Source organism: Chelonoidis abingdonii, chromosome 1 (assembly GCF_003597395.2).
Source record: "Chelonoidis abingdonii isolate Lonesome George chromosome 1, CheloAbing_2.0, whole genome shotgun sequence".
Lineage (NCBI taxonomy): Eukaryota > Metazoa > Chordata > Testudines > Testudinidae > Chelonoidis > Chelonoidis abingdonii.
This window is the reverse complement of record NC_133769.1, coordinates 114,560,628-114,584,566: the sequence shown is the minus strand read 5'-3', so window position 1 is coordinate 114,584,566 and position 23,939 is coordinate 114,560,628. Positions and strand designations below refer to the sequence as shown.

The 23,939-nt window shown below is 46.2% G+C and overlaps 1 protein-coding gene across 1 annotated transcript; it reads left to right on the top strand.

The window, feature by feature from the left end:
- The first annotated feature begins 1,241 nt into the window (after positions 1-1,241).
- ETFBKMT (electron transfer flavoprotein subunit beta lysine methyltransferase) lies at positions 1,242-23,881 on the top strand. Its single transcript, XM_032782979.2, is given in 6 exon segments — positions 1,242-1,338; positions 1,341-1,433; positions 7,455-7,525; positions 7,527-7,912; positions 19,592-19,722; positions 23,198-23,881. Coding segments are annotated over 6 exon segments (1,122 nt in total). The 3' UTR covers positions 23,542-23,881.
- Positions 23,882-23,939: the final 58 nt, after the last annotated feature.

Below are 23,939 nucleotides of genomic sequence, written 5' to 3'. Positions count from 1 at the left end.
ACCCCTGGTTAGGTCCATTCTAGAAGTTTCATCTCACATCTGTATGACAAATAGATTTTTAAGAAAATGATACTATATTTTATTGAATTTGGTGCTGATGCGTTTGAGTTTTATGAATATAGATATCTTATTATACACAAGAACACAGTAATAGCAACAAAAATAAATACAGTATCATTAAACAATGAGATATTTCATGTGCATTAATTTAGGTTACACTTTCCACTCCTCTTTCAGAATTTGATAGAATTTAGATGGATAATGCCTATTACAGTCCATGACAGTGTGATTAAAGCTTGTACCAGCCATTGAAGATTCAGGCCCTGATCTTTTAAAGATTTATCCACATACTTAATTTGATGCACTGTGGTTGAAATCCTGCGCCACCCCCAAGTCAATGGCAAATCTCCCAATAACTTTGATGGGGTGAGGTTTTCACCCTGTGAGTACTTCTGTTGTAGTGAGTGCAGGATTGGAGCTTTAGGGTTTTACTTCCTAGAAGCCAATATTCACAGAGCAAAACAATCTTAAAATAATATAGTTTTCAGTTACCAAATTCTATCACTGTTTTTATCTAACATCTTGAATTTCTTCCACATAACTGATGACTAATAATTGATGTGTTTTTTTCCCCCACAGGATCATATCAACTATAAATTGGATCACACTAATTATTTATGTTTGTTTCATGTTGTTCTTTACTTTCAAATGCAGAACTAAAAACCAATTAGAGCACCAGTATGGGAAATACTTGTTATCAGTAAATATGAAGGGCCATGGAATTTTATGAATTTCAGTCTCAAAAAAAACAACAAAACATGGGCACCCCAGACATTGCACCATTGTACTAGGGCATGAGACCCTGAAAATGAAACTGACTAATTTATTTTCACTGTCCTGGCTGAGAGGAACACAAAGAGTGAACAACCTGTGTAAGGAGTGAAAAGTAAATTAGACTGCAAGGCTTGTTTCTGATTTTGTAATCTGAGTTGCTCTCTTTCACATAAGGAAGAACATTTGGCTTTTTTAAAAAAATATGATTTTTAGCCAGACTATTCCTATATATAATCCTAATCTAATCTCACCAAGAATCGCAGAAGTTTAGAGATGGCAAAAGGCCTGTCTGAGTTGTCTCCCTGCCATCGCAGGATTTTTCCTTTACACTGCCATCTCAAGGCAAATCGAGCAGCAGTCCTACTATATCAAACACTGCCCCCCTTAAGGGATGTAAAGGAAAAAGCATGCACGTGGCTTCCAGAGCAGATCACGAGCCTGATGATCTCACTGTGCTGGTGCACGGGAAACAGGAAACAGAAGCCAGGCAAAAGGCATTTGCTATCTCAGCAACAACACAAATTGCAAAAAAATAACAGAGAAGGACAAATTTACTGTGCAGACAGACTCCGGGTTAAGCTGTCACAGTAATAAACAAGGTAGGTTTTTTTAAAAAAGATTAAAAGTTTAAAAATCTTTTCTGCACTAACGTTAGCAGAGCGTTAGCAGCACTTTCCTAACAAAGACGGCGTTTACTAGCTCAGTCACTGCTCCCCTGACCAATGAAGGCAGGGATGGAACTGTTAGAACATTGTACAAAGCTATGCTGAGCAGCAGGCTGAAGCCATGAGGTTTTTAAGAGAGGCTGGGAAGAGGTACATGGTCAGTGATGCAGATCTGGCAAGTCTCACGCTTTTGGATTAATTTTAAGGCTGTTTTAAGAATCCCTTATGTTTGGATTAATTTTATCCAAAGAACACAATTAATTTGAAATCTAAAAAAAAAAGAGTAGTGCTATACCTACATTTAAGTCCTTCTATAGGCCTTGGCTACATTGGCACTTTACAGCGCTGCAACTTTCGCACTCAGGGATGTGAAATAACACCCCCCGAGCGCTGCAAGATACAGCGCTGTAAAGTGTCAGTGTAATCAGCGCTGCATGCTACACCCGTAAAGGATGTGGTTTACGTGCAGCGCTGGGAGAGCTCTCTCCCAGCGCTGCCGCTCTGACTACACTCACACTTCAAAGCGCTGCCGTGACAGCGCTCCCGCAGCGCTGCCTGGCAGCGCTTTGAAATTTCTAGTGTAGCCAAGCCCTGAGAGTGCATGTATTTTTACACTCACATTTATTTTTTAGAACAGATTTTTTTCCTCTCCTGTTGCTGTAGGAAAAATCCATACAACTAGGAAAACTGACTAAACAGGGAAAGTCATGAAACTGACCATAAAACAAAGTGCTATCAAATGCACTAGTCAAACTGAAAATTCCACCCCCCTTTTGATAGATTCAAAGATTTTAAAGGCAGAAGTGACCATTAGATCATCTAGTGAGTCTGACCATCTGTGCAACACAAACTACAGAATTTCCCATAGTTCTGTAATGTCTCTTAGCTTCATAGATTCATAGAGTTTAGAGCCAGAAGGGACCATACTGTCATGTAGTCTGACCTCCAGTATAGGAGCCATCAACTTTCACTCAGTTACCTTTATCCTAAGCCCAATAACTTGTGTCTGACTAAAGCTTAAGTTATGTTTGACTAAAGAATATCTTCCAAGAGGGCATCCAGTATTGGTCTGAAGACATCAAGAGATGGAGGATACACCACTTCCCTTAGCAGTTAGTTCCAGTGGTTAATCACACATGCTATTAAAAATGGCAAATAGTCCTGTGGCACCTTCTAGACTAACAGACGTATTGCAGCATGAGCTTTCGTGGGTGAATACCTATTTCGTCGGATGCATGTAGTGGATAAATGAGGTTATCTCTAGCCTGATTCTTGCTTGCATATTTATACCTGCCTCTGGAAATTTCCACTACGTGAATCCGACGAAGTGGGTATTCACCCACGAAAGCTCATGCTGCAATACATCTGTTAGTCTATAAGGTGCCACAGGACTCTTCGCCGCTTTTACAGATCCAGACTAACACGGCTACCCCTCTGATCCTATTAAAAATATGTCTAATTTCTCATTTGAATCTGCCTGGCTTCAGCTTCCAGCCATTGGTTTTTGTTATGTCTTTCTCCTCTTGATTTGGTACCTGGTATTTTCTCCCCAGGAAGATACTTATACACTGTAATCAACTCACTTCTCAATCTTCTTTTTGATATTCTTAACAGATTGGGTTATTTAAGTCTCTAGCCCCCAAACCATTTTTGCAGCTCTTTTCAGAATTTTCTTCAGTTTTGTTACCTTCTTTTTTAAATGTGAACACTGGACTGTACACAGTATGCATCTCACTTATGCTGTAGACCAGGGGTGGGCAAACTACGGCCCATCCTGCCCGGCCCCTGAGCTCCTGGGCTGGAAGGCTAGCCCCCGGCCCCTTCCCTTCTGTCCCTCCTCTCCCGCAGCCTCAGCTCGCTCACTCCGCTGCCGGCGCAATGTTCTGGGCAGCGGGGTTGTGATCTCCTGGGGCAGCACAGCTGCAGATCCCAGCTTGACCGGGTCTCTGTGCTGCATGGCAGCTGTGGCACGGCACAGTTATAGTGCCACCAGCGCTCCAGGCAGCATGGTAAGGGAGTGGAGAGGGGGGGTTTGATAGAGGGCAAAGGAGTTCGAGGTGGTGATTGGGAGTAGGGGTGTGGATAGGGGTCAGGGCATTTGGGATGGGGAGAGGGGGTTGAATGGGGGTAGGGGTTCTGGGGAAGCAGTCAGGAAGGAGGGGGGGTTGGATGGAGTGGCAAGGGGCAGTCAGGAGAGGGGTTCCGGGGGCAGGAGTCCTGGGGGGGCAGATAGGAGGTGGGGGCCAGGCCATGACCCCCTCCCCTAACCGGCCCTCATACAATTTCCGAAACCCGATGTGGCCTTCGGGCCAAAAAGTTTGCCTGCCCCTGCTGTGTACAGAAGTAAAATCACTTTCCTACTCCTCACTACTTCCTTGTCTATACTGAGGTAAAGTTACCTCCCTAGATCTCAGTTCTGGCCAGTGTTGCCAACTCCCATGATTTTGTCATGGGTCTCATGATAGTAATTGTTTTCCTTAAAGCCCCAGCTCCTGGGTTGAAGTGGACATGTGATGGTTTCAGCCTTTATTCTTAAAGAAAAAGGACATTTCTAGCCCTCGTGGCTATGGAGAAAGCTTCAAAACATAACCCCAGTGCACTGCATCCTAAGGGCTCAAAAAACAGAAGGCAAATAAAAAGAATATCAAATCTATTATTGTTACATAATCTAATTATTTTAAAGCCAGTCTCATGATTTTTGGTGAGCCTGACTCATGATATTGGACCATTTGGGGTTGGCAATACTGGTACTCCCCTATGTATACATCTGAGGATCGCATTAGCTGTTTTTGCCATAGTTTCTCATTCATGTTCAGTGGCTTGTCCACTACTATCCCATAATAATCCTTCTCAGAGTTACTGCTTTCCAGGACAAGGTCCCTCATTCCGTAGGCATTGCCTGCATTCCTTGTTCCTAGATATATAACTTTGCATTGACTGTATTAAAGCATACTTTGTTTGAATGGACCCAGGTTATCAATGATCCAGACGGCTCTGTATTATTGTCCTGTTGTCGTCATTTAGCGCTCCACTAAATTTTGTGTCATCTGCAAATTTTATCAGCAGTGATTTTATATTTAATACCAGTCTGGCTGCTCTCCCGAAAAAGTGAACACTGAAGCTTATATAGATCAAAACCACATTTAGTTACGCATACTTCCTTATTAATATTTCCCCTTGTTAGGAATACAGATAAACAAGCTTTTCCTGTTATTCACAGGTTGTTCTTTTGCGGTTAATGGCCTTCCTAACACTAGTTATTGCAGTTACATTAAGCAAGATTGGCTGTTGCAAATGTGTTTAGGTCTACTTAATTTTCCTTTACACTGGCCTATAGTTACCCAGTTTTAAAATTAAGAGATTTTAAATGTCTTGCTCATTCAGATTGTTCCCACAGTTTGACAGCCCACTGAGGGTATGGCTACACTTGAAACTTCAAAGCGCTGCCACGGCAGCGCTTTGAAGTGTGAGTGTGGTCGCAGCGCCAGTGTTGGGAGAGAGCTCTCCCAGCACTGCACGTACTCCACATCCTCATGGGGTTTAGCTTGCAGTGCTGGGAGCCGCGCTCCCAGCGCTGCAGCACTGTTTACACTGGCGCTTTACAGTGCTGTATCTTGCAGCGCTCAAGGGGGTGTTTTTTCACACCCCTGAGTGAGAAAGTTGCAGTGCTGTAAAGCGCCAGTGTAGCCAAGGCCTCAGTGCAGGATTTTAAGCAACATTTACATCAAAATCCACAGGAAAGTCAATAATAGAGCTCTTCTTGAATGACAAAAATTAGAGGAAAGAGAGACCTTATATTTCCATCAACTTCAAAGGCAGCACAAATTGTCAGCAGAGGTGTGAGCTAAGTGATAACAGCTTAGTCATTGCTCTCATTAGTTTTTGGATTTGATTTTGACAAGAGGTTACAAAAGCTTAAGGCATGCATTAGGATGCACTAAGGGCCCAGTCCTGCACTCCAGTGGCACCCCTTGGCTCAGTTAGTGTTCTAGGTGCACAAGAAATCCATAATCATGCCCTACAGGTACATTTTGGGTCAATTAAAGCCTATTCCACGCCTGCCAGGGACTTCCTCTACACTGGGGAAATTCCATAGGGGACAGCAAGGCAGCTTTTTGGCCACTTTGCTGGCAGAGCTGGTGTAAGGTGGTTGTGGGGCATCAATGAATTGGAGCCATAGGCTCTTTGTTAGGGTCCGCCTCCCAGTGAGTAGCTCATCTCTGTCCCCCCCAGGAGCAGTGTGAAATTGACTGGAGTCATGGCAGTTTTGTTGCTGCCCACCATGTTTTGAGTGGCAGCAATGAAGCTGCCCAGTGTTGTTAATTGCACTCTGCTACTGCTTTAAAGCTGTGAGCCTCAGCACAGGTGCTGAAGCCCTCCCTTTGCAGACTGCACTACAGCTCACATGTGGCTGGAACCCGGTCTTGTTTTAGGGAAAGCTTTAAGTCATCAGAAATTGATGGTTCAATGCCTCCCCCTTGCCAGGGAATACTTCTTACTCACCCCTGGAGAGCAGATAGTTAAGTACTGCAATATAAATATCTTAAAGAAATTCAAAGCAGCCACTGGACCTTTAATTAGCATTTCTATAGTCACTTTAAAGTTCAGGCCACATTTAACAACAACGTGGGCTCTCTGTTATGCCTATGCATAATTGCTTAGATTAAACATTCACTGGAAAGCACTAAGTGTGAACATCCTGCTATTGTGTTTATCTGTGGGGAGCAGGGAGGCAGACGCTAAAAAATGTGTGTATTTAATCTTCAGATCTCAATTCAACCACTGGCATTGTATGTCCTTGGAAGTGTTTGAGACACTTCCCCATATGCAGTTCCCTGACTTGTTGACTTTAATAGCTCATTCCCTTGAATACTACCACCACTGTCATGGGTTTTATTTTAAGTATCCAAAGGCACTGTAGAGCACAATTAAAAGTAGTACCCTTCCCCAAACCTTTTCAGGCAAAGGTGCCATTTAATGTTCACTCTCTGTGTTATCCTCCGCTTTCTCTTTGCTTCTCTCCTTCCCAATGGAAATACCTGCTGCAGAATGTGAGATTAGTAGCTGAGGCTTAGACCAGGTCAATGCTAAGAGCACTCGGCCAGTATAGCTACTCTAGCATACTGTACTGGACACAGCTCCCCCACTTGCACCCTCCAAGTAAAATAAGCTATGCTGGCAAAACCACAGTTTTATTGGTTTCAGAGTAGTAGCCGTGTTAGTCTGCATCAGCAAAAAGAACAAGAGTACTTGTGGCACTTAGTCTCTAAGGTGCCACAAGTACTCCTGTTCTTTTCACAGTTTTACTGGTATAACTGCATCTACACTTTTGCTGGCACAGCTGTGTCGGTCAGAGATTATACCTTCCCACCCCTTCCTGATGTAGCTATGTCAGTAAAAGTTTGTAGCACAGGCCTTAGATTTAGAGACACAACTCACATGCTTGTACCAGTTGCCATCCAAGGTCTAAAGTTGAAATTAGAAATCAAAACCATCTAAATGGCAAGCCCAGCAGTAATAGTATGTGATGTAATTTATGCACAGTGCGTGTTTATGTTTCCTTAGGGCCACTTCTTAGTCACACCGAAAGTCAGTAAGAGTTTTGCTATGGACTTTAGTGGATCCATGGTTTGGCCCATTGGGTTGACTTTATCTCCTCCTGCCATAACAGAACTAGATTAATGACCTGCCACATGAACTGTTGCTTCCCATCCAAAAAAACCCCCCACTCCTTTCCCCGCCCCACTATCCTCCAAGTTTCTCCATCCCAGTGTAGGATTTGCCTTTTCTGGAACTACATTGTAGACCTGTGACCTGGGGAAATATGAGCCTGATAAACTTGAGACCTTTCATCAACATATAGCAACTCCCATCCAGCTGCTGCTTCTTACAGCATTGATGGTTGTTAACCTTGAAATAGATATTTTATCATTAATACGTTGCTCTTGCTTTCAGGAATTGCTATCCATTGCTACAAAACGAAACCGCTTCTGAGTTGGTTTCAAACATGTCTCCCCACACACTTACAAGATAAATCTTCGCTGTGCAGCTGGTTTGAATTCAGATCAGGAAGGATTTTACCAACGGGGAGGCATGGTGTTCTGCCGCTTGAAGTGGTTTATAGGCTTTGGCAGTAGGGCTGTCCTCACAAAAGCTTCAAGGAGCAGTAACAGAAGCACCTCTTTGATATGGAGATGCTGCTATCACAGGACTCCAGGAAGCTTCCTGGATCCTGAGATGAGAGCGTTTCTGGAGGAGAACACTGAAGTCAGTAGCAGCGGGCACCTCACACCAGAGATACGACTGCGACTTCTGACACCTCGCTGCAGATTCTGGCAGGAAAGAGCTGACTTGTGGCCCTATGGCGACCCCTTCTGGGCAATCTACTGGCCAGGAGGCCAAGCCCTGTCCAGGTACAGTGCACAGTGACCGACTAGAGTAAATATGTACTATCACCCCCTGCTGCATAGAATACCAGATTTGCTTGTGATAGTACTGCACTCTAGTGGCTGCAGCCAAAGGAGTATATAAGCCCTAGCACAACTACACCTAACACAGATTCTCCTTTAGCTCAAGTGATAGAAGCCTTTGGCTTTGGAATAGAAGTACTATGTCCCAAGTACTATGTCTGCTGATGACTATGAAGTTCATGCAGCTGCTGTGTGTAGAATAACTGTTGGCTGTTAAATCTGTTGACTTCAATGGAGTAGCACGTGTTTACACCAGGACTTAATTTGGATGCGTGGGAAAGTTTTGCATTTTCCACAAAAATATTGCAGGGTATTTAATCACATCATTTAGTGTCACTTCAAGAGGGGAATACTTAGTTCACAATAACTCAGGGTTATTCCAGGAGGAGACAGACATGCTCATGGAAGCACATCTGTGTCCACTGAAAAAGGCAGAATTCTGCAGGTGCAACCTTTGAGTGCAGACAAGGCCTAACCTATATCCAGATTGGTTCTAAAATCATAAAAAAGGGGGTAGAGATGTGCATAGACAAGATTCTTTTATATTCATCTGATAGTGTTGCACTCGTTTACAAACTGTGTGCCATATTTTGTTTCTGACAGTATGCTGTCAAAATGCAGATGCTGTCTCTGATTCCCAGGGGCTGTTGATGTTCTTACATCACCCAGAAGTATCTTTTCATACCTAACAGCATAAAAAGTCATGAGTTATTACTGCAAACAGCCAACCTTCAACCATCTCCCATTGAGTAAAAAGGGAAAGGTTTGATTTGGGGTTGGTTTGGGGGTTTAATATTTTTAATTTTTGTCATTTTATTATTTTTTACTTCAAAAAAGCAAAAATCAGAGGCTTTTTTAAGTTGGAAAAAAGAAGAGTCTCACAGTTAAATGATGAAAGTTGACTAAACTGACATTCAACACAATTAAAGTGCTGCTAAAAACAGTAAGTCAATTAGCTACTGTAGTTAATCTCATCTCCATGTTTTGTTATCAAATGGTGCCTTTTCCAACTAACTATGCGGTTAGCAACATTAGTTAATTCTCTGGCATATCACCAGCTGATTTAACAACTATTTGCTGTTTTGCTGACTTGAAAACTTCAGTAATTAATTGCATAATCTGAAAAAGTGAAAAATGGATGGTGCATAGGGGAAAAAATGCTCTTTCCACAATTACTATTTTCCACAACATCTAAGCTCTCTTATGACAAAGTTTCAGAGTACCCTTCACAATGTAACCTGAGCTACCTTATTAACCTAGCCTTGCAGACAACTGGCTCCAGTGCTAAGGCAATCTATTTCCATGCTGGGCATTTAGGCCCCAACTCTTTTTTGAACTTCTGAAATGAACATCAATATAACAGCCAATCTGAGAAACACTGAGTTGGAATCCAGGTACTTAAAAATATTCTGGGCACAATCGCCCTCTCTACTTGCATTACTTCAGAGCCAAGCAGGGTTCTGCTGCATGCTCCTCCTTTTTTATGAATCCCTTCCATACATAAGCTATGGGTTCATCGGAGAGACAGCAAGGCTGCCATAGGGGAAAGGGTGCCAGCAGGGCTGAATTAAGGTTATGAGGCACCTAAGGCTAATGGGAGGGAAGGGCCTAAGTATGAACTACATATTGCAAAAACAATTATGAAGTCATCAAACATTTATCTACATACGTATTTACATATTATTTATTTATGTAAAATTAACAAGTTTATTCTACTCTCACGACACTCAATTATTCAAACAAACAATTTTTTCCCCCTAGCTTTAGCTGTGGCAAAGTCATGAATGATGTCATTGTTATCCAACGACCTCACAATTTCATTCTCAATGCTTAAGAGGGACAAAGCACTGCGATGCTCTTGAGTCATGGTGGATCGGAGGACATTTTTGACCCTGGTTAGAAGAGAGAAGGAACGTTCTTCACTACAGTTAGTGATAATTAGTGACACATACAGCCGTAATGCATTTTCAACATTTAGGAAACATTCTGTCATATTGGATTCAGTGACAACTTGGTACATCCAAACAGATTTGCTTTCATCATCTTTTCTCTATATATCCGAGAGTGATGGGAATTCAACAAATGAGTAAAATCTGTGGGGAGATCATCTGGGTACTTCTGACACAAACATTTGATACCTTCATTGACTTTGGAACATGAAATGTTAGGCAAAAAAATTGTCAGTACACTGTCAATTGTCAGTGACAAGTTTGTGTCAATATTTTTGTAAGCCTCGATCTGACGTTCTAGTGCACTCTTCAGTTTGTCAATGATTGTGATGAAGGTATTGGCTCTGAAGGCCTCCTTGTCACTGAATGAGTGGGCAGTTGCATCATTGTTTGTCTTCTGTCTTTTGCAGCATTTGGCAGACTTATACTCATGGTTAGCAGTCCTTGCAGCCCCCTGAATTTCATACTCATTAAAACTATCCTGCATTTGTTGAAGAACAGTTCCAAAACTCCTCACTAGGTTTACAGGAGTGGAAAGGTCAATTTGAGCACTTTGCAAGCTTAGACTGCACCTGCTGAATGGCTGAAGTATATCATTCCAGACCTCACACAAAATACCAGTTTCCAAAGTGTGCATTGGATCACTCAGGATCTTCACATCTTTTCTTGTTGCTGATTTTTGAGATTCATCATCCCTGATGCTCTCTAGCACTTCAAGGATGTTGGGGTATCCCAAAACAACTGCATTCAGAGCTTCAGCATTGGCACTCCACCATGCCCCTGAGAGTGATTTGGGCACTGGGCATCCCTTTGGTAGTGAATCTTTAAGAATCATCCAACGACGGTTGATGCAGAGAAAAAAATTATACAATTCTTGGACAAATCCAAAAAAAGAAACTTCTTCAACACAACAATCCATGGCAGACTGGCCAACAAGTTTGAGTGAGTGAGCAGCACATGGTATATAATCAACAAAAGCATTGTGCTCTTTTATCTTTGCCTGCATCCTTAAATATTTGCCACTCATATTACTTGCATTGTCATAGCTTTGGCCACGACAACTGCTGATGTCAATCCCATTTTCGGTGAGGAAATTGACTAGGTATGAGCAAGCTTCTCCCCTGTGTAGCCGATGATGTTTATGAAGGTCTTGAAAAGCTCAACTGGTCTTCCGGGTAGCACATAACACAAGATGACAGTCAGCTGATCTACATGTGACATATCTGGTGCTGAGTCAACAGATACTGAAAAATATCCCACATCTTTGATCTCATCTACAATGGCTTATAGAATCTTCTTTGCCAGCAGTGCAATGAACTCATCGCAAAGTCTTTGATAAATATGATGCATGGTCTTTTCCAAAATTTGCATCTTCATTAATGTGCTGAGCTAAGAAAGGCTGAACTTAGCAATTAGCTCTAGAACACCAAGGTGTTTCAATCCAGCAGTCTTATCTGAGCCACGGAATGGCAGACCACGCTCTGCAAGAAAAATTATGGTTTCAATTACACATCTGAGAATGTTCTTCCAAAAAGCATGAGCTTCCAAAAACTGGTTTTCCATTTGGGTATCAATTCTGCCGCTAACTTCCTTTCAGGCATGGTAGATGCTGACAATGTATGCTGCTCACTCATTGCATGATTGGTAATGTATGCAGTATTCTTCCAACCACTGAAGCCTTTGCAGAACATTCCCCACTTTTTGGTATCAGAAAATAGACCACAATAAAAACAGTACACTTTTTTCTTAGAAGGCGAATAGATGAGCCATTCTCGCTTGCCAATCTGTTTGTTAGGCTTCACATATTCAAATATTGATTTGATCAGATAACGACTCTCATTGGTGTACTCTCTCTTTGTCAGTGACAAGTCAGTATCTAGATTCTCGCATTTCTGTGAGCCCTTCTCAGTCCAATATGCAATGATATCTTGAGAAGTCACGTCTCACACACCCGGATGGCTGGAGAAGGATATTTTTGTATTAGGTTTCAGAGTAGCAGCCGTGTTAGTCTGTATCTGCAAAAAGAACAGGAGTACTTGTGGCACCTTAGAGACGAATAAATTTATTTGAGCATATTTGTAGCCCATGAAAGCTTTTGTTAGTCTCTAAGGTGTCACAAGAAAAGATGGTTACTCACCTTTGTAACTTGTTCTTCGAGATGTGTTGCTCATATCCATTCCAGTAGGTGTGCGCGCCCCGCGTGCATGTTCATTGGAGACTTTTACCCTAGCAACACTCGGTGGGCCGGCAGGGTGCCCCCTGGAGTGGCGCCGCTATGGCGCCGGATATATACCCCTGCCAGCCCGCCGCTCCTCAGTTCCTTCTTGCCGCGCTACTCTGACAGTGGGGAAGGAGGTGGGTGTGGAATGGATATGAGCAACACATCTCAAGAACAACAGTTACAAAGGTGAGTAACCATCTTTTCTTCTTCGAGTGATTGCTCATATCCATTCCAGTAGGTGATTCCCAAGCCTTACCTAGGCGGTGGGGTCGGAGTGAGACATTGCGGAATGTAAGATCGCTGAGCCAAAGGTGGCATCGTCTCTCGATTGCTCAACCAGCGCGTAGTGAGATGTAAAGGATCATGGACGACCAGGTAGCTGGCCGGCGTATCTCCTGGATGGGACGTGGGCCAGGAAAGCGTGGACGAGGCTTGAGCCCGAGTAGAGTGGGCGTAAGGTGGCGCCATTGGACATGAGTCAAGTCATAGCATGTCCGGATACGGATGTCACCCATGATGAGAGCCTCTGGGAAGAAATGAGCACACCTTTCTATGCTCGCCACTGCTATAAATAGTGGGTGAGCGTCTAAAGGATTTAGTCCTCTGGATGTAGAAGGCGGCACCCGGCGGACATCCAGGGTGTGTAGCTGCTGGTCCCTGCGCGATGCATGCGGCTTCGGAAGAAGACCGGTAGAAAAATGTCTTGGTTAATATGGAAGGCAGAGACCACCTTGGGGAGGAAGCCGGGTGTGGTCGTAGCTGCACCTATCTTTGTGAAAGATAGTGTATGGGGGTCACTACCAAAGCACGGAGCTCAGAAACCAATCTGGCCGAGGTGATAGCGACCAGGAAGGCCATCTTCCAGACAGGTAGAGCACGAGCAAGTGGCTAATGGCTCGAAGGAGGGGCCGTGAGCCTAGACAGCACGTTGAGATCCCAGGAAGGGGAAGGAGGCTTAACGGGGGTAGAGTCCTCTCCAACCTTAAGGATCTTGAGACTATCGGGTGAGAAAAGGTGAACTGCCCACTCTCCGGGATGGAAGGTGGAGATTGCGGCTAGATGCACCCTTATTGAGGATAGTGCTAGGCCTTGCTCGCGAGGTACAATAAATAGTCCAAGACACAGGAACCAAACGGCTTCAGAAACAAGGGACGCTGTATACACCAATGAGAGACCGCTTCCACTTGGCGAAATGTCGCCCGCGTGGAGGTTTCCTACTCCCAAGAGGACCTGTTGACCTGGCTGCAGCATCGGCGCTCGATTGGTTAACCAAGACTAGCCACCCGACTGTAGGTGCAGGGGACTGTAGGTCCGGTGGTGAAGCCTGCGAAGTCCTGCGTTTATAGATCCGGGCAGAGTGGTAGTGGTATCGGAGACCACTAGGACAGGTCGAAGCGCAGGGTGTACTAGTGCTGCCTCGCCATGCCGGAGCAATTAGGATCAGCCCTGTCCCTGTCCCTGCGCGAGCATGAGCAGGCTCTGTGACTAACAGAAGGGTGGAAGGCATAGAGTAGACCCCCTTTCCAGGGAATGAGGAACGCGCTCCGAAGAGAGGCCGGGGAGCGACCTTGAGGGAGCAGAACACTGGCCTTCCTGTTCTCCTTGGAGCAAAGAGTCTATTTGGGAGAGCCTCACTTCCGGAAAACAGAAGCAGGATGTCCTGATGGATGGCCACTCGTGGTCAGGAAGGACGGCTCAGGCGGTCCGCGAGAGTGTTCCGGACCTCCGGGAGAAGGAAGCTACCACGTCTATCGAGTGGCTATACAAGTCCCACAGCCGCATCGCTTCTTGGCAAAGGGAGAAGATCGTGTCCTCTTGTTGTTTATGTAATACATGGCCATTGTGTTGTCGGAAAACGCAACAAACGCTTGCAGATGTGACGGAGGCTTGGCATGCCAGTCGGACTGCTCTCAGTTCCGCGGACATTGATATGGACGCTTCAGTCCTGCAGGACAAAGGCCTTGGTGCGAAGATGCCCCAGATGTGCGCCCCCCCAGAGAGGAGATGTCTGTTGTTAGAGACACTGAGGGCTGAGGCGGATGACGGTCACCGCACACACCAGGGGGAGTCAGCCCCAGTTAGGAGCCCAGCACGTGTGCCGGGATCGTGATTACATGTCTAGGGCTCCTGTGCGGGCGGCTAGACCGAGGCAAGCCAGGTCTGAACGGGGCATGCGTAGCCTTGCGTGCTTCGTCGACAGTGCCGCAGCCATGTGACCGAGTAGAGTGAGACGGTGCGACAGAGGTTGTTGGTGAAGGCTCGTAGACCCTAATGAGGAGACCATAGATTGAACCTCTGTGGGGGCAAGCTGGCTGTTGAAAGTGGAGTCAGCATCGCCCTTATGAACTCTATCTCTGGTAGGAAGTAGAATGGATTTCGCTAGATTGATAATCAACCTAGACGTGAGAAACAGGTCTTGATGATATTACATGAGTGGTAACCTGAGCCTCGGAAGTCCTCGAATCAGCAGTCATCGAGATATGGGAAAACATGAATTCGACGCGACGGAGGTGCGTTGCGACTACCGCCATACATTCGTAAATACCCGAGGGCGAGAGAGGCCGCAGGAAGGAATCCGCGAAATGGGTAGTGCATGACGATTTACCACAAAGCGAAGAAACCTTCTGTGCGGTGGGTAAATCGCGATATGGAAATATGCGTCCCTCATGTCGAGAGCAGCATACCAATCTCCTGGATCCAGGGAAGAAATGATGTTCCCCAGGGACACCATGCGGAACCTGAGCTTCTTGATGAACCTGTTCAGAGCTCGCAGGTCTAGAATGGGCCGGAGACCCCCTTTCACCTTGGGGATTAGGAAGTATCTGGAATAGAACCCTCTGCCCCTTACTAGCTCTGGAACCTCCTCTATGGCTCCCAGCGCAAGGAGCCTTGAAACTTCCTGCTGAAGGAGTTGCTCGTGAGAGGGGTCCCTGAAAAGGGACGAGGAGGGAGGGTGGGAAGGCGGGGTCGACACAAATTGAAGACGGTAGCCACATTCCACCATGTTGAGGACTCAGCGGTCCGATGTTAGCTGGGACCAGGCAGGGAAGAATGCAGCGAGGTGGTTGGCGAACTGAATGGGATCCTGGGAGGAAATTGGTACAGTGCTCTTGGGCGCACCTTCAAAAGTTTGGCTTCAGTCCCACTGGTGGTTTGGTGGGACCAGAGTTGTTACCCCCTTGAGGGCCAGACTGGCGTCTACGAGAGGTCCAGCCTCTCCTCCTGGAGAAGTCCTGTCTCGGTCGAGGTGGGGGGTAGGGTCGCTGGGGTTGGGGTTGGAAGGATCGCCTCTGAGTCTGCGGCGTGTGCATTCCCAGCGAACGCATGATCATGCGATTGTCCTTCAGACTTTCGAGGCGAGGGTCTGTCTTCTGGGAGAACAGACCCTGATCGTCAAAGGGTAGGTCCTGTATCGTATACTGCAGTTCCGGTGGTAGACCTGACGCTTGCAGCCACGATATGCACCTCATAGAGACCCCAGAGGCAAGAGTTCTAGCGGCCGAGTCAGTGGTGTCCAGCGAGGCCTGGAGGGAGGTCCTTGCAACCTTTTTCCCTTCCTCCCGGAGAGCTGAGAACTCTTGGCGGGAGTCCTGTGGGACAAGGTCTATGAATTTGCCCACCACCTCCCAGGTGTTAAAATTGTATCTACTCAGAAGGGCTTGCTGATTCGCCACCCTGAGCTGGAGGCCTCCCGCAGAGTAGATTTTCCTGCCTAACAAGTCCCATGCGCCTGGCCTCCCTCGATTTGGGCGCAGGAGTTTGTTGGCCATGATGCTCCCGTTCGTTGACGGATTGGACCACCAACGAGCAAGGAGGAGGGTGTACATAAAGGTATTCATAACCTTTCGACGGGACCATATATTTGCGCTCAACCCCTTTGACTGTAGGTGGTACCGATGCCGGGGTTTGCCAGATTGTATCTGCCCAAGCCTGTATGGAACGGATAAAGGGGAGCGCCACCCTCGTTGGGGCCTCTGTCAAGACAATGCTGACTACTGGGTCATCCACTTCAGGAACCTCCTCCATGGGTAAGTTTATGTTGAGAGCCACGCGGCGGAGAAGATCCTGGTGAGACCTAAGGTTGATTGGGGGCGGTCCAGATGTTGCCGTCCCCGCCACTGCCTCATCCGGGGAAGAGGAGGAAGAGACCCCAGGGACCAAAGGGTCTTGGATAGACTCCTGGTCGTGCGGGACGTCCTGGGGCTACTTTTGCTGTTCCAAGCCCTGGGCAGGGGAGCGCTCGGTCCCAGCTGGAGGGGGTCTGCTCACCGTGGACTCCGGTGCCCAATGTTCGGAGGGGACAGAGTGCGGCGGTGGATGGTGGCTACCTTGGCCCTGGTGATAAGCCCACGGGGTCCAAAAGGGCCACTGATGAGGACCTTGCTGGTTGTCCGACTCTCCGTATGATGCATCTCGGTGTGGGAGGAGATCGACGGCTGACAAGATGGCCATGGAGGAGCGGAGACCGTGTGATGCAGGTCTCTGCAGCCACTGGAATCGTCCCTATGCGGTGCCGGGGAGCGGTACCGGGAGTCCTGACAGTGCCGAGAGTGCGACCGGGACCTACGACCAACATGGTGCCGGGAGGTCGACTGGCGCCGGGAGTCACCGTGCCGAGATCGGCTGCGGGAAGTACAGTGCCGCGAGTGGTGCCAAGATCTGGATTGGTGCTGGTAATGCCTGGACGGTGACCGGGATCTCGAGCGGTACCGCGAGTACGACCGGTACCTTGATGGGGAAAGGTACCGGGACTGCGAGCGGCCGTGGGACCGGGATCGGTGGCGAGACCATGAGCGTCTGTGGGACCTGGATGGGGTCCTGGATTGGGACCTGGAACGACGAAGTTCCATGGTGCCGGGAGAACAAGGTTGTAGAAGGGCCGGCTTGCCTATAGACTGGGGGACCGGCACTGGCGGTGCCGGGGGTCGAGGCAGCTCAGGCTCTGTTAGGGCGATCAGGTCTCGTGCTGCGGAGAACGCCTCCGGGGTGGAAGGCACGATGAGCTCAACCGCGGCACGCGCCAGGGAGCTGGTAGGCACCGGACTCGACTGCTCTTCCGAGGCTGGAATCAACAGTGCGGCAGGCGTCGGTGCCACGGCAGATGGTAGTGCCAGGCGGTCCGGTTTGGCTAAGCGCTCTGACTGCGGTGTGGATATAGCGGACGCAGGAGGCTTGTGCTTCTTGCCCCAAGGTGAGAGCGAGCGGTGCCGGGCAGAAGCTGGTGCCGGAGATTGGTGACTCGGCGTCTTCGCGGAAGGAGTGCATTGCGGTGCCGCGGAGGTGCTTGGTCCCGATGCCACAGACGGTGCCGAGGATGGAGGAGTTAGCGCTGCCTCCATCAGTAACTGTTTCAGGCAAACGTCCCGCTCCTTTTTAGTTCGGGGCTTGAACGCCTTACAGATCCGGCACTTGTCCGTCAGATGAGATTTGCCCAAGCACTTAAGGCAGGAGTCGTGCGGGTCTCCTGTGGGCATCGGCCTATGACAGGCCGCGCACGGTTTGAAGCCCGGTGATCCGGGCATGTGCCCGGTACCGGGGTAGGGGAAGGGGCTAACCCCCGATCCCTTCTAACTATCTACAAAAAACTACTAATAGAACGATAACTAACTACTAACTACTGTTAAAAGTTCAACTATATACAAAATTCAAGAGAAAACGAGTGAATTGCTAGGGAGGTGGAGAAACAGTTAGACTGTGCTCCACAGTTCCAACGACCGACAAGGGCGGTAAGAAGGAACTGAGGAGCGGCGGGCCGGCAGGGGTATATATCCGGCGCCATAGCGGCACCACTCCAGGGGGCGCCCTGCCAGCCCACCGAGTGTTGCTAGGGTAAAAGTCTCCGACGAACGTGCACGCGGCGTGCGCACACCTACTGGAATGGATATGAGCAATCACTCGAAGAAGAACTCCTGTTCTTTTGTATTACTATCACTGGGAAAGTCTTGAGGGAGACTGCAGCTAGAGAAGTCACAGTAGGCTGCTCCTTTTCATCAAGCGCAGGCCCAGCAGGTTCACTTGGATTGCTGTTCTCCTGGATCTTCTCACCACCAGACTTAGTAGGAGGAAAAAACGTTAGGAGCGAAGGAATACCTTTCAGTACTACATCTTGTGTTTGCCGTCTTTCTTTGCCCTCCTTCACTTTCTGCCATCCTCCTTTCTTTGACATGGTTTCTATTGTCCAGTGTACGCCCACTGTGTACAAAGTTCCATATTGCTTGGGCCCACAAAGACAAAATCACAACCATCATAAACTGAATTCACAATCTTGATAGATTAATTTGCACAGAGCAATATTGAATGAGAAAAAACTTCCGATGGCTCTGCTACCATCGCTCAGCTGTTACTTCAATATAGAATGGAGGGCCTAAAAATTAGGACCTAAAGTAGGGCCTAAAACTAGGAGGGCCTAAGGCTATGGCCTTCTTAGCCCATGGGTTAATCCGGCCCAGGCTGCCAGGCAATAGTGCTACTGGGCCACCACATAAATTCCAGGGCCTTTTTTGTTGGTGCTCTCTGATCTACAGAATATCCCTGTGGATCTCAGAACATCTGCACATTAGGAGGGTTCTGCTGCCTGCCCACTGTATGGAATAAGGGAAGGATGGTTGGCAAACCCCATCCCCATGGCAGAATAGTTTGAAGAAACCTATGGGGAAGATTCTCACCTGGTGTATATTGTCATAGCTCCTGTGAAGCAAGGACAACTTTCATCCCATCCCCCGCACACAGGGGAGCAAATTACACACTGTATTTAATAATAATAATACCTCGCTCTTATATAGTCTTTAGGGTTTTCCTCCTCAGTTCCAGGTTAGAGGTATTTGTTTGTTCGCTGATTCTTCACAGCAGGATGGTTCTGGCTGTCATGGTGGCTAGCATAATCTCACATTCATCGTTAGTCTTATTTTTCCAGTCACTCCCATTCGTGTCGTATTTCAGTGGAATATGAGCATGTGGCTCTTAAAAACCAGAAAAGGAGCTCTTGTTGCAAGTTGTCAGATAAATCATGCGGCAAGACACGAGTGAGTGAGTTGTTTTTCAGTTACAGAACTTACATCTCTCAGAGGCTGAGTGCTGCATCAAACTATCCAGACCACGCTGTTAAAACATTCACATTTGTACTGATTGTTGTAACTGTAATTTCACTACTGTCAACGACAGTTGTTCCATTTCCTGCTTTTAGTGCCAAACTTCATAGCCACCATCCAGTTTTAACCCGTTCATTTCATGTTTTAAACAGAGAGAATGATCTGATTGATTGAAACGAAGGCTGCAGCTTGTTGCTATTATCTCACTGCGTGCACCCTCTGGTGGTTTTTGGTATTAGCACAGACACGCTGGTTTGCATGAGAGACTGTGTGCAAGGGCGTATATGGAATATATTCTGAATTAATATCATGTGTCATTACATCTATGAAGTGGACGCTCACACAGTTTTCATTTTATACTCAGGTATATCTTAGATAACCCGGATGCTGTCAGAATGGGATCAGTACTAGATCTTGGAAGTGGATGTGGAGCAACAGCAATCGCTGCTGTGATGAGCGGTGCATCCCAGGTCCAGGCTAATGACATTGACCCCAGTAAGACGCTTCTTTCCAAGCCCTGCAAAAGGCCATTTTTCAAGCACATTTGAGGAGTAGCTTTTCTTTCATTTATTTGGAGAAATTCATGGTTTCAAATAAAATTAGAAGGAAGCAAAAAAGTTACACAGGTCCTGCCCAATGCTTCAGTTTACAGCACTATCAGCAGAGCTGTCCCTAGGATATATCGAATGGGGGAGACTGCTCCAGGCCTCACGCTTTGGGGGCCCGTGATCCATGTGATTGGTTGGTGCCACATAGGTGGCAGGTGAACCGCCTCCCCAACCTCCACCTCTTCCACCAGAGTGAGAGCGCGCCGGGAGGAAGAGAGCGCGTGGCGGTGGGACACCGTGGCCCCAGCCCCCTGGAGCCCAGCAGTGCTGCCAGAAAGGGACCTGGGGGGATGGAGTGCACACAGGGCCACACCTGGTTTTTTGGGGAGGCACCACCTCCCTCAGCCTCCCCTACCTGCCCTCAGTGTGGTCGGTCCCTTCTGGTGACATCACTTCCACCTCGGGCCCCCCATAGGAAAGGCCCTGACTATCACTTTAGTGCAGTGGTCCCCAGCGTGGTGCCCACGGGTGCCATGGTGCCCACGTAATATCTGGCGTTGGAGCATCTGCTGAAATGCCGCCAAGAAGAAGCGTCATCCAGAGGCGTCGCCACTGAAATGCCGCTTTTTGGCAGCGACGCCTCTGGATGATGATGCTTGTTGGCATTTCAGCGGCGATGCCTATTGACGTTGCCGCTTCTCAGTGGCATTTTGGCAGCTGCTTGGCCACCATCCTTGGTGGCTCATTGTCCTGCCCCCGCTAGACGAAAAAGGTTGGGAACCACTGTTCTAGCACCTTTGGCAAAAACTAAGGACTAGATTCTGTCATCCTTACTCACATGACTAAGGCCATGTCCACACTACAGAGCTTACAGTGGCACAGCTGTACCGATCTCTCATGTAGAGCTCTATGCTGAGAGCAATCCTGTCAGCATCATTAAATCACCTCCAATGAGCAGTGATAGCTTCTCCCATCGACATAGCACTGTGCACACTACTACTCATGTCGGCGTAATTTATGTCATTCAAGGGGGTGGAATATTCACACTCCTGAGTGACATAAGTTTTGCCGACATAAGCGGTAGTGCAGACATGGCCTAAGTAGTACCTCACTCTGTGATCACGCCCATTTAAATGAATGGGAGGGCACATTTTCTAATGTACTGTCCCTAGCAAGATGGCTTCCTGTTTTGGAAGAGCCTCCAGGGGAAATGGGTAGTTTAGTCTCTCTGCTAAATCAGGCTTTGACCTCTCTGCCAAGCCTTCAAATTTTAGTGGTGCTTTTTGTGTTGTGGGCACCAAGTCACTAGGAACTGGACTGCAGTGGAAGGCTATCTAGTGATAGACCTTAGGATTAGCAGGAGAACTTGGTTCCATTTCTAGCACTAGCATTGACTTGCACATTGACCTTGGGCAAGTCACTGAACTACTCTGTGTCTCAGTTTCCCCGATGTAAAAATGGGGATCATCTTTATCAGAGCGGTGCTATGAGGCTTAATGTTTGTAAAACTCTTGGAGTTCTCTGGCCGAAAGTGCACAGTAATTTTACACACAAACAAGCATTACTTTTTCACAGTGGCCCTTGCAACTATCTGTCATGGGATAACAAGTATAAGTCATTAACAGCCTGGATCACATCAAAACTGGTGATGCCTTTAATGTCTTCTGCAGCATTAAAACTTGATGCAAAACTGGCTCTATGAATTTGCTCAAGGCCTCTTGTAACAATAAAAATGTCAGACTTAATATATTTTTTCAGCTATCTCACAGAGTCACCTTCAAACCTGACAGATACTTGGATGGTGATTTCTTTTATAAGAGATGCCAAAAAGCCTCCCTGCCTGCCTCACATACCTTGGCAAGTCTCTGCTTCTATTTTCTGGCAATCTTGCCTAAATGTCTGCGTTCCCTTGGTAACCTGGATATGCAGCTTTTTAACCACAGCTTCTATGTAGCAGCAGTCCTGTATCTGAACTCAATACTGTGTCACACTCAGTATACACCATCAGTTAACGGCTAAATGACTTCACCTAGGTAGTCAGTCAACAGGTTAACTTGCATTTATAAACCTTTCTTTGCTGATACATTTTGGTAAAGAAATAGATCTATTCTCTCCAATTTCTATTGAAAACAGTCTATTCAGTATTTATCTCTATACTGTCTTAATCAAATATTTTCTGCATCTGTTTTGAAACAGCTTATCAACTATAGGATGGGATAAGTCTCGTCCTTAACAATTTGTTCTTCATACTTAGGTCAAAGAAACCCAGACTCGATTTCTAAAGTATGTCCAAATAATCCAAGTTAATATTTGAAAGATGACTGCTGATTATGACTACCAAAGCTTTCTCCACACTCTTCAGTCTGCAGGATTACACTGCTTTGGACTTCTAACAAAAAAACGTTCCATCATCAAGAAATTAAAGTTAAAGCAAGATTACACACACATGCCCCTCCTGCCCCCAACACACACAGCTTCTAGAGGAATTTAAAAATTAACACTTTTTACACAGGAAATGTAGAACTACATTTTTATACTTTAAGGCTTGATTTATTTTCAAAGTGATTGATTTTGAGTGTCTCAGTTTTGGGGTGTCCAGTCTGAGACACCTTAAAGGACTGATATGAGTACCCATCCTCTGAAATTAGGCCCTGTTACCTTTGAGCATTTAGCTCCTGTTTCCTAACTTTTATGCACTTTATCCATATTTCAGCACTTAAGTGAGTGAGCTGATTTTCTAAGGGGTTGCACATCCACAATTTTGACAACTGGCCTGTGGTTTTAGTTGCCTTATTTAGGGAAAGAGACTAATGAGCTTTATTTTATGGATTTTATTTTTGAATAAACCACACTGATAACGTCTCCATCCCTGGGGTAACTCTGACTTCTGGGAAGTTACACCAAGAATGATTTGTCCCTTATTTACATGTTTTAATGATTATTTTCTGATTAAGTGGCTAACAGCAATTTACATGTTATTTTTATTTGTTTTCCCCTTGGCACACTTTACATTTGATTTATTCTTATTAATTTTATTTAACATTCTCTGTTGACTAGGGAGGAAGTATTGTCTAGTGGCAAAGGCACTGAACTGGGATTTGCACTAGTGAGTTCAATTCTTCGCTTTGCCACAGATTCCTTATGTGACTTTGGGCAAGTCACTTCATCTGCGCTGTGCTTCAGTTCCAATCTGTAAAATGGGGATAACAGGGATGGTATGAGAATCAAATCCATCCGTGATTGGGAGGTACTAAATTATTACCTTAATGAAGGCTATATAGATACCTAATAGAATAACACTGATATTTAAGAGATTATCCAAACAAAGAATTTGTGAAAATATTAGAAGAGTTTACCACTACAGATGGCATTTAAGTATAGGATTCTAAATCACTTCTCATGTACTTTGTGCTTGTTCTCAGTTGCAGGAATGGCCATGGTATTAAATTGTAAGCTGAACAATGTGAACCCCTTCCCTATTCTAACTAAGAACATCATTGATACAGAGCTGGACAACTGGGACCTCATTGTTTTGGGGGATATGTTTTATGATGAACAACTTGCAAACCGTCTTCATCACTGGTTGAGGAAATGCGTCAGGACTCATGGAACTAAAGTGCTAATTGGTGACCCTGGGAGGCCTCAGTTCTTAGGCCACTGTATTCACAGTCAATTGCACAAGGTGGTCGAATATTCACTTCCTGAATCCACAAGGCAAGAAAACAATGGATTAACCTCAAGCATTGTCTGGAGTTACCAGCCCTGAGCTCTCCATTTCTCCAAAAGCTGCTAACACTGGATTTAGAAGAAGTATGGTCTTTAAAAAAAGAAACATGTTCTCTGTTATAAAGTATGAAAATGGAACATTGGAAAATGGGGCAGATCCTCCGCTGGTGCAAACTACTGTAGGGCCACTGAAGTCCACACAGTTACAATTCACTCCTGCTGAGAATCTCGCCCATAGTTTGGGAGAAGCCTTACAGGTATATTCCACCCTCAGATGTGCAGATGCCCCTCGCCCTGTCCCATTGAAGCCAATGGAAGTTCAGCATGTGTGTTCAAAGGCTGAACAAGATGTAACCAAATAAAATATCAAGATAAACCGGGAGACGATCATAGAAATTCAGTGTAGCAGCGTGCAGCTTAGTGGGTTACCAAAGAATG